Genomic DNA, 12716 nt, shown 5'->3' on the forward strand with positions numbered 1-12716 from the left:
GGGGACGAAGTTTTGTATTTGATGAGGAATGTGTAGAAGCTTTCAATAAATAGAATGGCCGTAATGCTTCATGAGCCAGTATTATTGTTACCTGATTTTAGCAAGGAATTTAATTTAGTGATTGATGCTAGTGACATTGATATAGGAGGAGTCTTGTTGCAAGAAGTGAATGGGACGAAGCACCCAGTCGCATATTATTCAAAGAAACTGAATAAAGCTAAGCATAATTATTCAACTATTGAGAAGGAATTGTTTAGTTTCAGCCTAGCTACACTTTGATTTTATGTATGTAGTAGTCCTATTTTAACTGTGTATACCGATCACAATCCGTTAGTTTATTTGGAAAGATTTAAGAATAAGAATAAACGTCTCATGCGTTGAAATTTACAGATAAAGGAAAGAATAATGTCATAGTTGATAGCCTTTCCAGAGATTTTTCAGAATACGAAAAGCGTTTGTTTTGTATTTCCTTCATGAACGAATTAACTTTTTTTTTTTTTTTGTAACACAACAGTATTGTTGTGTGAATGGAATGCAAAAGAAGTTTTGCTGATGTTAAGTTGAAGCTTCATGCAGAGTTGTTCCTAAGTTCTGGGATGAATGTTTTTTCTTTAAAAAAAAAAAAAAAAAAATAATAATAATCAGACTTTCCTTTTTTCTCCTTTTGGGGGAATGTTTCATGGGTAGATACAATACTATTAAAGGGATATGTTATTAAAAGAGAAACTTATATCTATTCCCAAAGTGTGAACAGTGAGACGAGATTCGACTACCGTATTATTCGGTCAAAGCTGTCATCACTTCACTGTCGTCAGCATTTTCGAAACAAACCAAGCCTCAACCCGCAGCATAATGGAACTGTCTAGTTTTGACCAAAATATCCTTGCCTTAATCAGTGGAGTCAGCATATTTTGAGAAAGCAGTCCTTGAGGAATATACCTGTTTATGAAATATGTCCTCATGGGTGGACACATGCTGCCCTTTTGTTATGACTTAACACGAGGTCCAGATTACATCAGAAATTTGCTCTAGAAGTTTCCATGGCTTGATCGAAATGGGCGTTTTTTGAGGAGGCCGATCAAGACGCAGAATTGTAAAAAAAAAACACCTTATATGGAAATGACTACTGCCAACTGTAATTAGCTCTGCCCATACATGGTTATATAAACTTAAAGAAGAGATTGTCTGGAAGAGATAGGACAGGACATAAAACAAGAGAGGAACTATGTCCAAACCAGACAGGAACCACGTCCTGACAAGATAAGATGCGGAAAAGACCAGAAGTCTGATAGAGGCAGTTTCCAAACTTCTTTTCAGACGACAAACGCCTATCTCCAAAATCCTGTTATGGCTGAGAAGAGGAGACAAATTGAAGCAGCCAGCCCTCCCAGCGTGTGACGAGAAGTAGCCAACACTGCCTACAGCATGGCTTTAGTTCAACACTATCACTGAACTCTTGAAGAAGCTTCTATGTCCCATCTCCATGCCACCCTTTCAGTGACGACTTTAAATCCGAAGTCATAGTGCATGTTTCTCCTGAACTTCAGCCACCCTTCTGCTACGTTCTCAAGTCTAAAGCCTCCGTACCAGTATCGTCTCATCAACTGCAGAACACTATTCCTTAAGTATTTCTACCTTACTGACTGTTCCCTTTTTCTATTGATATTTCTATTTATTTGATTTGTCAGTTAAAGTAACTGAAGAAGTAACATCGATTTTCTTTATAAGTTTGTGAATAAATGTGTCGATTTTTTTGCGAGTTTCTTTTTATATTCATTCCCCATGTTTTATTTGGCTGTTGTTGTAGTTTTAGTTTAAATAATAAAACAACCTGTAATGATTTTAAGATCATGACACTTACGGAGACAGCTGGGCTCTAGGTCCCGTAGTAGCAGCAGGGGACATGGCCCAAGTAATTTTGAGTTCAGTTAATGTAATTCAGTTAATTTATTACTCTTATATATGAATATAGGGCTGTATTTAATATTCAATTTAAGAACAATCGATATCAAATTTATAAAAAGTAACATTTAGAGACAACTACAGTATGGTACTTTTAAATTTCTTTAGTAAACAAACTGGAGTCCTGCATTTCAAACACCAGTTACAATGGTTTGTCAGGGCAATCTAAACAAGTAATCTAGACCAGGTTAGTAATCCTTAAACTTGTTGCATTACTTGATATTAAATTTATTCCTCACTTTTCTTCAATTGCACCCACCACCAACTAAGAGTGGGAATCAGCAATATGAACATTAAGAGAGGTTCATAGAAAAACAGATTATCAAAAATAAAATTTCTTATTTCTATGCTCACCTGAGGTTCACATACATGCCCACCAATGTCCTAATGTAGAACACCCATTTTAAGCAAATACAAGCTCTAAATATAAATTTTCTTTATTTTCTGGAAAACAACAGGGCAGATAGATGTTAAGCTTAAATTAAACTTTAGTATTAAAGTTAAGCACCTAAATAAACATTAGATGCATATTCCTACTTTTATCATAATAATATTTCCTCAACTCAAAGCAATAAAATAGTCTCCTTACAACTAATCACAAAACTTAGTATATTGAATTATTGTAACTATTTCTTTTCTTCACTTTTCTTATCATCTTTTGATTCGTCCTTCTTTTCCTTGTCACTCTCTTTCTTATCTTTATCCTTATCTTTATCCTTATCTTTACTATCTTTACTGTCTTTGCCTTCTTTCTTTTCTGCATCAGTGTTGGCTAACTTGTTGTTGATGAGGTTGTGAAGAGCAATGACAGATCGAATGAGAGACGCTAGATAAACTACCAGCATCTGGTCATTAGTTTTAACATATAGAGATTTTACTAATCCAGTGTCAGTTACATCGGGTAACAAGTTGAACATATCCTGAAATATAGATTAAAAAATATGAGTTAGATCTATATGCTTTGTATATAGATTAAAACTAATTTATAACTTTATATAAACAAACAATCTAAAGAACTGAAAAAATAACTACCAAAATTGCAATGAAAAAGATTTTGTAGAATAAACACTTACCTGAAGATGATAAACTATAGCATGGTTAACTGGTAGAGTTCCATCAACCACTTGCTTCAAATAATTTGCAACTTCACTCAACTGTTTGTGCAATCCTCTCAGGCCCAACAACTGGGTTGTGATACGCTGGCCTAGAGATCCAACTACTGTATCCTGTATAAGAGACCTTGCATGAATCTCATGGAACTAGTACCAAGCTATTAACACTTTTTCACCAGAAGTTTTGTATATTTTTCTTACATTTCTAAAATCTCTTAACCTTTACCCAAACATGGGGATTGCCAAATGCTTCATGAAAATAGTTTATTAGCAAAATGATATTTTAATTATAAAATAAATTTTTGAATTTACTTACCCTGTGAATATATAATAGCTGCTACTCAGCGGCTCGACAGAAAACACACTCAAAAACTCGCGAGCGATCGCTATGAAGGTTGCGGGTGTGACCACCAGCGCCAACTATCGGCCAGATACCACTCTTGCATGTAAACAAACCCTTCAATTCTTCTCGTCCCGCTGCATCTCTATTGGGGAGGAAGGGAGGGCCTTTAATTTATATATTCACCGGGTAAGTATATTCAAAAATTTATTTTATAATTAAAATATCATTTTTAAATATTTAACTTAGCCGGTGAATATATAATAGCTGATTCACACCCAAGGCGGTGGGTAGAGACCATAGTTAATTAAGTTTACGGCGTATAAGCTAAGAGTTTTTGACAGTTATCAATATAACAAACCAAAATATATAGGTACCTGGTAAGGAAGTTGACTTAGACGATTACTCTGCCTTGTAAGTCTGTCTTCCTCACGAAGCCCAGTGATCCTCTTAGGATGCTGAAAGACTCCCAGGAGCTGAAGTATAAAGGGTTGCAACCCATACTAACAGGACCTCATCAAACCCTTAATCTGGGCGCTCTCAAGAAATGACTTTGACCACCCGCCAAATCAACAAGGATGCGAAAGGCTTCTTAGCCTTCCGTACATCCCAAAAAACAATATTAAAAAACATTTCAAGAGACAGATTAAATAGGATATTGAAATTAGGGTAATGTAGTGGTAGAACCCTCACCCACTACTGCACTCGCTGCAACGAATGGACCCAGTGTGTAGCAGTCCTCGTAAAGAGTCTGGACATCTTTTAAGTAAAATGACGCGAACACTGACTTGCTTCTCCAAAAAGTCGCGTCCATAATACTTTGCAGAGATTTATTTTGCTTGAAGGCCACGGAGGTTGCTATAGTTCTAACTTCGTGCGTCTTAACCTTAAGCAAACATCGGTCTTTCTCATTCAAGTGAGAATGAGCTTCTCGTATTAAAAAATCTGATAAAATATGACAGCATTCTTTGACATAGGCAATGATGGTTTCTTAACTGAGCACCATAATGCCTCAGATTTACCTCGTAATGACTTAGTACGAGCTAAATAGAACTTAAGAGCTCTAACAGGACATAATACTCTTTCCAGTTCGTTGCCTACGATCTCTGATAAGCAAGGAATATCAAAAGATTTAGGCCAAGGACGAGAAGGCAGTTCATTTTTTTGGCCAGGAAACCAAGTTGAAGTGAACAAGTAGCTTTTTCTGTAGAAAAAACCGATGTTCTTACTGAAGGAATGAAGTTCACTGACCCTTTTAGCCGAAGCCAAGCACACTAGGAAAAGTGTCTTGAGGGTGAGATCCTTCAGGGAGGCTGAATGTAATGGCTCAAACCTGTCTGATATGAGGAACCTTATGACCACGTCTAAGTTCCATCCAGGAGTTGCCAAACGACGTTCCTTAGAGGTCTCGAAAGACTTAAGGAGATCTTGGAGATCTTTATTGTTGGAAAGATCTAAGCCTCTATGTCGAAAGACCGAAGCCAACATGCTCCTGTAGCCCTTAATCGTGGGAGCTGAAAGGGAGCGAACCTTTCTCAGATGTAAAAGAAAATCTGCGATTTGGGCTACAGAGGTACTGGACGAGGACACAGATGCTGACTTGCACCAGTCTCAAAAGACTTCCCACTTCGACTGGTATACTCTAATGGTAGAAGCTCTTTACGTGGGGCTGACCTAACAGATCTACCCTTAGAGGAAGACTTCTTGGAAAGTCTACCAGCCATTGAAGTACCTCGGTGAACCACTTTCTCGCGGGCCCGAGGGTAGCAACCAACGTCAAACTTGTCCCTTCGTGAGAGGCGAACTTCTGCAGTACCTTGTTGACTATCTTGAATGGTGGGAATGCATATAAGTCCAGAAGAGACCAATCCAGTAGAAACGCGTCTATGTGGATTGCTTCTGTATCTAGGACTGGAGAGCAATAGATTGGTAACCTTTTGGTCAACGAGGAGACAAAGAGGTCTATGGTGGGTTGACCCCAAGTAGCCCAAAGACTCTAGCCCATGTCCTTGTGGAGGGTCCATTCCGTGGGTATCACCTGACCCCTCCGACTGAGACAGTCTGCCAAGACGTTCAAGTCCCCCTGGATGAATCTCGTCAACAGGGAAATGCCTCGATTTCTTGACCATAAGAGAAGGTCCCTTGTGATCTCGAGCAGCTTGAAGGAGTGTGTGCCTCCTTGCTTGGAGATGTACGCCAAAGTTGTGTTGTTGTCTGAGTTGACCTCTACCACTTAGTTTCGAAGACGCTTTCGAATATCATCAAGGCCAAGTGGACTGCTAATAGCTCCTTGCCGTTGATGTGCATGCTCTTCTGACTTGAGGTCCACAGACCCGAACATTCCCGACCGTCCAGGGTCGCACCCCAACCCAAATCCGACGCGTCTGAGAACAACACGTGGTTTGGGTTCTTGACTGCTAGGGATAGTCCCTCTCTCAGACTGATATTGCTGTCCCACCATTTCAGGCATGCCTTTACTGGTTCGGAGACTGGGAATGATACCGTCTCTAACGTCTTGTCCTAGTTCCAGTGAGAGGCTAGATGGAACCGGAGAGGCAGAAGGTGTAGTCTCCCTAGTGAGACAAACTGCTCCAGGGATGAGAGAGTCCCTACGAGACTGTTCCAACTCCTGACTGAACAAACGTTTTCTTTTCAGCATTAGTTGGACTTCGAGCAGGGCTTGTTCTATTCGGTGGCAGACGGAAAAGCCCGAAAAAACTGGACTGCGAATCTCCATCCCCAAATATAGAATAATCTGGGATGGGATCAGTTGGGACTTTTAGGTTGACCAAAAGTCCCAACTCCCTGGCCAGACTCAACGTCCAATGTAGATCCTGCAGACAGCGAAGACTGGACGATGCTCTGAGAAGCCAGTCGTCCAAGTACAGGGAGGCTCGGATCCCCGATAGATGGAGGGATTTTGCCACATTCCTCATGAGCCTCGTAAACACGAGAGGCGCAGGACTGAGGCCAAAGCACAGGGCTCGAAACTGGTACCCCACATTCCTGTAAACAAACCTCAGAAACGGTTAGGAATCCGGGTGTATAGGAATGTGGAAGTATGCCTCCTGAAGGTCGAGAGAGACCATCCAGTCGCCTTCCATAAATGCTGTCAAGACAGCCTGGTAGACTTCATCGTGAAGTTTGTCTTGACAATGAACACATTGAGCGCACTTGCCTCTTACGTACTCCTGCAGTGAACATGGCTGCCAGATCATTGGAGCCATCCCTGAGGGACTTGTTCCTGCAGAGAACGTGGCTGTCAGATCATTGGAGCCATCCCTGAAAGCCTTGTTTATGCATGACATAATTGTACAGCAAAACTTACAAACGCTCGAAAATAGCTCTGAAGTCGACCTGTAAAATCTTGAAGCGTCTCATGGCCAGGCGCCAAGGAGAGTCTATGAGGTTTGAGAAGTCTATCTGGGCAGAGGCAGGAACTCCCAAGCCGAGAACTTCTCTCGTGTCATATCAGACTCTCGCTCTATAAGCCAGCTTAAAAGTAGGGAAAGCAAAGGCTGTCTCCCCCAAACTCCTCCTGGTGATAAACCAGTCGCCTAGCAAACGTAAAGCTCTCTTAGAAGAGCGAGAGAGCACTAGCTTATAAAACAACGGCTTCGAAGTAGCTAGGCCTAGTGTAAACTCTGACGTTTAGGCGAACGAGGAGCAGCAGTTACAAAAAGATCCGGACAAAGATCCTTAAAAATCAGCATGATTTATTTAAAGTCCATAGAGGGCTAAGCAGCTTTAGGCTCCTCTCCGCCTGACAGATTCCTCAAGGGAATATCAGTAGGAGGGGGAACAGCAACTTCCTTATCTGAAGGAACCTTGTCCGACAATAGCCGAGTCTCAAGCAAGGGAGAGACCTACCGTGGTGGCAATGCTTTACAAGCAGAGTCCACACGCACTGGTGCATTAGTAGCGGACCAGGACGCAACGTCATGTAACTGCTTAACAGTCTGTGAACTGTCAACAACAACAGGTGCGTGAGGACGCTCGGCGTCCACTCGAGACTGTTTTAACTGCCTAGTCTGAGCAGTCAAAACAACTCTAGACTGCGGTAGTTGACGCTCAGCGTCAAAACAAGTCAACGTCCTGAATGTCAACAGGAGCATTAGGAAGCGGCCTAACGTCCAAATGCGGCTGAAAATCAACACGTGACCGCATCGAGTGAGGCTCTACATACCGTGACTGACGTGACTTAGCTATGCCAACGTCAACAGGACGCACAAAGGTTCGTTGGGGCGGCTGAAGGCCAGGATCTCGATGATATAAACGGCTAGGATCAACGTGAACCTTATCGGCAGAATAGTCTTCCATAAGAGAGGCAAGCTTATTCTGCATGTCTTGCCGTACAACCCATTTAGGATCAACGGGAATGGTTGCGGTAAGAGACGAGGCTAACGTCTGTGACTGCAAAACCTTGCCTACAAAAAGACTCTCGGAGTCTGTGTTACGCTTTTGTTTAGGTGGCGAGCAGTCTTCCGATGACTGCATAGGGTCAGAGCTGTCCTAATAGTTAAAACCAGGACGCTGGACCTGTCCTGAAAGGACTGACTTTCGCTTAAAGGCCCTCGAAACCTTGTTCCACGGTTTCTTATGCGAAAAGCCTTCGGATGACGAGGAGAAAATCGTCTCTCTCGCCTTATGGTAGGGGTGATCTTGGTGAGATACGCCTGATACCATAGAGGGAACGTCTGTTCGCTGATCAAGGCCTCTCGAACCCATAAGTCGTACGACGTTACTTCTCCCCTGGGCTTGGGAGCTTGCAAGAGGTCCCGGACTAGGCGAACGACAGGCACGAACAGACGAACCCTCGGTCGCAACACTGATAACACTTTGCGCAATATCACTTTATCACTATGATTTTCTGTTTTGCACTTATTTCACTGAAATCAAATTTTTTAACAATTCACATTAGGTATGAATAAAACTGATTTCTACCTGAAGCACGCAATTCTACCCACATCAAAAGGTTATAATTGCGAAATCAGTCGTATAATGTAAGCACATTAATACAAGCAAAAAAACAGTAAACATATTTTAATATAAAAAGATCAGTGGCTGGGGAAGAGACTAAACACTAGTTCATTCAAAACTACGTTTTCAATCTCTCACCGTACAGTGCCTTGGGATGAGAATAAAAACTAAAATAGTTTTATCCTTTCTCCCCGTACAGAGACTAGGGACGAGAGTAACTCGAGAACAACGTTACTCGCTTGGGACGAGAATAAAGATCGGAACGTTCTCTCTCCTCTCTCTCTCTCTCCGTCTCTATCTCTCTCTCTCTTGATTTCGCACCGAAAAGAAGAGCCCACTTACGTTTCGTCAAAAAACAGGTTATTTGACCAAAGGAAAAAACTGAAAGGTTTTTCAATTAAAAAGTTCCTTTAAAATAGAATTTAAAACATTTAAGCTTTGAAAGAAGAATGAACAAAACGTCAGAATCGATTTACTCTTTCTGCAAAGTGAAACCGTGATACTCTCTCTCTCTCTATCGTAACGATATAGAGCGCAAACTGCGTAGCATAAATAAACTAAACGTTAGTTCATCTTTGAAACAGTACGAAGACTATTCAAAGAAAATCTTTCATAAAATATCTACTAAAAAATATTCATTTAATAAGTTTTAAATCATTAGCTCTGTAAAAGTTATTTACGATTGAAAGGGCTCAACGTTGTTTAACTTCGGTTTCCAAGTTAGGAACGCCTACTCTCAGGAAAGGTCGCATATAAACAGATCATTAAAATTTATCTTGATGTTTATTATAAATGGAAAGCTAATCGAAGAGGCCTAATAAAGGCGGGTGAGATACAAAATATATAGAGGAAAATCTATAATTAATTTATAACGTGATAAGATAATTGCTAAAAGCCTAAAACACACTTCCGTACTAAGGGAAGGGTTGGCCATTTAAAAGTCAAAGAAAGTCCAAAACACAATCCAAAGTCATCAAAAATTAAATCTATCCAAAAACGAGTTCAAGATTTAAGTTGAAGATATAACACCTGCACTGCGAAAGCTCAAACCAAAATGAAGTACTTCACCAAATATGTTGAGAAAACTCCAGGTTCTATAGCGAGTAATGATACGTCTTGTCGTCAAGGTCGACAGAGAAGAATTGAAGGGTTTGTTTACATGCAAGAGTGGTATCTGGCCGATAGTTGGCGCTGGTGGTCACACCCGCAACCTTCATAGCGATCGCTCGCGAGTTTTTGAGTGTGTTTTCTGTCGAGCCGCTGAGTAGCAGCTATTATATATTCACCGGCTAAGTTAAATATTTAAAATTCAATATTTATAACAACAAATTTATGGGTTACCACAAATCCTGGGCACTTCCATCTGGAATAGAAAATGATTGCTGAGTGGATGGCTGAACTGGGAATTGACCAATTAAAGACAATATAGAATTACTCCAATAAAAGATTTATTTAAGGTTTGAACTATTATAATTTATTGTACTTATTTCCCTAAGAAATCTCATTTATTAAAGGTGGTGTGCTTTAAAGGTAAAATCGCATTGACAAGGAAAGTTTTTTCTGAGGCCATAATGGTTGTAGCTTTGGCTATGTAATCAGCATCATTATTTCCCTGTATACATACATGGACACAAAAACTCTGCATTTCAATGTTTACATCAGATTTGATGTAGGGATAAAATTACTTTAAAGATTTGCACCTTTTGGTTTCATCTTTTAATTTGCTACCTGATTCATTATATAATATAGGTTGCAATTCTATGGTTTCAGAAAAGTTAGATAATCACTGAAAGCTTTGGTGACTTTTGAGCTGGTTTTAATGGTTGCAGTTTTAGCACCTTAATTTCTCTATGCACTCTTTCATCCATAACACACTCTCTTCTTCAAGAAAAAAAAGATGTAAAAGAAAGCAAATGTCAGAGGTCAAACTCAAATGTGTACTTTCTCTGAGGTTTGTGCTAGCACTAGTACTGTCTTGTGATTCATGGAATCTATACAGATGCCATTGCTCATAATCTTTTTATATCAAAATGTAATAATGATCAAAATTTAAGACGACAGAAGAAATACTGCACTTTCTTGTTGGGATCAATGTTTTTGGCTTATTGAGTTACTTTTACTAATTACCATGTAACTATGAAAGAAAGAGGAATTTTGACAAAATATTTCGTATACGCATTCTCCATTGCCATACAAAGGTCCGTAAATTTTTTCAGGATTTTGCATTTTTCCTCCCGTACCCCTAATACAGTATTGGCTTTCTGGCTGGGCCCCTTAAAGAATATCCCCACCTTAATGGAAAGCCACAATCTATGCTCACCATATGGGGATACAATAATTGCAAATGATTATAGCCCCCAAGGTAGATTCTATCACCGATTTAGTTATAAGCCAATGCAGTACAGTATCTATCTTCCACTTTCATGTGAACTCCTGATTTGTTTCATGATTAACATGAAGTCACAATAAATAATACAAACTATAAAGTAAAAGAAAAAATTAAACAGATGTAGACAGGATGCAACAGTAAATCTGTACTCATTGCAGCCTAAGACAAAAGTGATGAGTTTTTGACATGAGGGAGGGGCTACTCACCTAAGCTCACCACCTGTAGTAACTAACTCACTAACAATTTCAACGGCCAGTCTAGTTCTGCTAGAGACATTTCCTATTTTAAAGGATGGAAGGCTTGTATAAATATAGCAACTAAAATTTCCTGTAACGTTAAACAAATGAAAACATATAGATCTTTATCATCAGCAATATATATTTCAAGTTTGTCTTACCTTAATATCACGGAGAAGATGTTCTACACCCACTTCTTCTGCTTCTTCAGCTCCAATCTCACTAGAAACATGTTCAAATGTTTTTGTAGTGGGAGTACCATCCTGCAAGATTAAAATTAAGGTACAGTAATACCAACTAAATATACCTAAATATTTCTAGACTTCAATGAAGGAGCATTTTTGTTCAATATACAAAACAAGCCCCAGGGAGGAGGGTTACTTTCTTAAATAAAATTTTGTATCATCTTCAAATATAGTTCCTGGGCTGTATACATTTTTACAAACTAACCTCCTTGGACCACATGATGCTCTTCTTTAGTACTTAAAAGTTATCCGACTCTATTAGCATTCAGTTCTAAACTGGCCAGGTTTCATAGAAGTTTGAAAATTTCTATAAATGAAGTGTCAAAGCCTTGGATCTCTATTTCTCAAACAAGCACATTTAACTGATGACCCCATATCCTTGACACACTTTGGGTATTTTTTGGTATCTGCCTAAACAAGCATAATTTGCAAAGAACTCGTAAGCTTCGTAAAAGTGCATGCAGTTCAAGCCAAAATTATCCAAAACAATGCAATAGCCCACTAAAATGACAAATTCGTAGATACTTTGTATTTTCCCTAACTATACAAACCTGAGCTATCTATTGGGGGGTTATTACTTCCGGCGTAGCTGAAATGACAAGCCATTAGTATTTTAACGAGGGTTTACTACCCCACCGCTAGTTAGGGAGGGGTAAGGAGGGTAGCTTGCTAACACACCCCCCCACCCTCACATACACCTGTGCTTGAGCTCACTTTGCTTAGAGGTAGGACTTCAAGGGGGATAGGGCTGGCGGGCAAATTTGATTAAATAGCTAAGGTTTGTATAGTTAGGAAAAATACAAATTATCTACGAATTTGTTCCGTAACTGACATACAAACCACGCTATATAATAGGGGTGACTCACCCATTAGGAAGGGTGGAAAGTCCTGGCCATTACTGGCTTATGGCTTTGCCCGGGGACTCAGTATCTGAGTGTGTCAGCACTCGACAATAAGGAGTCCCTGCACCTCGCTAGAACCTTGCTACGCAAGGGCTCCGGCCTACGTAAGCTGTGTGTAAAGGTATAATGTGTGACTCGTCCTAGGAAGTTGACCTGCAGTCCTTTAGATGGAAACTTAGGCTAGGACTCTCGCAATACCATCTCGTCATGGTATGGGGACATGACAGTATTAGCTTAATACTAGGAACACAAGGAAACATGGTTTACCTGCAGTGGTTTGAGGTCAGCTGTGCAGAGAACCCAGGATGCTGCTTTCCCCAAGAGAGGGGAAGATGAAGAAAAGAATAAGGGCCAGATAAACCTTTTCATTCATGCAGACTAAGACTGGGTAACAATGCCCTCAACCTTCTGCTACTTGTCCATTAAGGAGCCTGAGGTTTTAAACCAGCTGTTGTGCAACCACCACAGGGCCAATAGAAAACTTGTCGAGCCTCCTATGGGTCACGTCTTGCAGGTAGTGGGCTGTGAAGGTCGTCTGACGCTTCGACAC

At 40.2% G+C, this 12716-nt stretch overlaps 1 protein-coding gene across 1 annotated transcript in view; it reads right to left on the minus strand.

Annotated features, from left to right (window-relative positions):
* Nucleotides 1-2381: 2381 nt before the first annotated feature.
* Rpn8 (regulatory particle non-ATPase 8) overlaps nt 2382-12716 on the minus strand; it is a 48142-nt gene continuing 37807 nt past the window's right edge. Inside the window, exons 4-6 of the mRNA XM_068379116.1 lie at nt 11181-11282; nt 3036-3188; nt 2382-2882 (exon numbers count right to left, since the gene is read on the minus strand). Of these exons, the coding sequence (XP_068235217.1) occupies nt 2589-2882; nt 3036-3188; nt 11181-11282 (549 nt within the window). The 3' untranslated portion in view covers nt 2382-2588. The remainder of the gene's footprint in view (nt 2883-3035; nt 3189-11180; nt 11283-12716) is intronic.

The sequence above is a fragment of the Palaemon carinicauda genome, chromosome 8 (genome assembly GCF_036898095.1).
Source record: "Palaemon carinicauda isolate YSFRI2023 chromosome 8, ASM3689809v2, whole genome shotgun sequence".
In the NCBI taxonomy this organism is placed as follows: domain Eukaryota; kingdom Metazoa; phylum Arthropoda; class Malacostraca; order Decapoda; family Palaemonidae; genus Palaemon; species Palaemon carinicauda.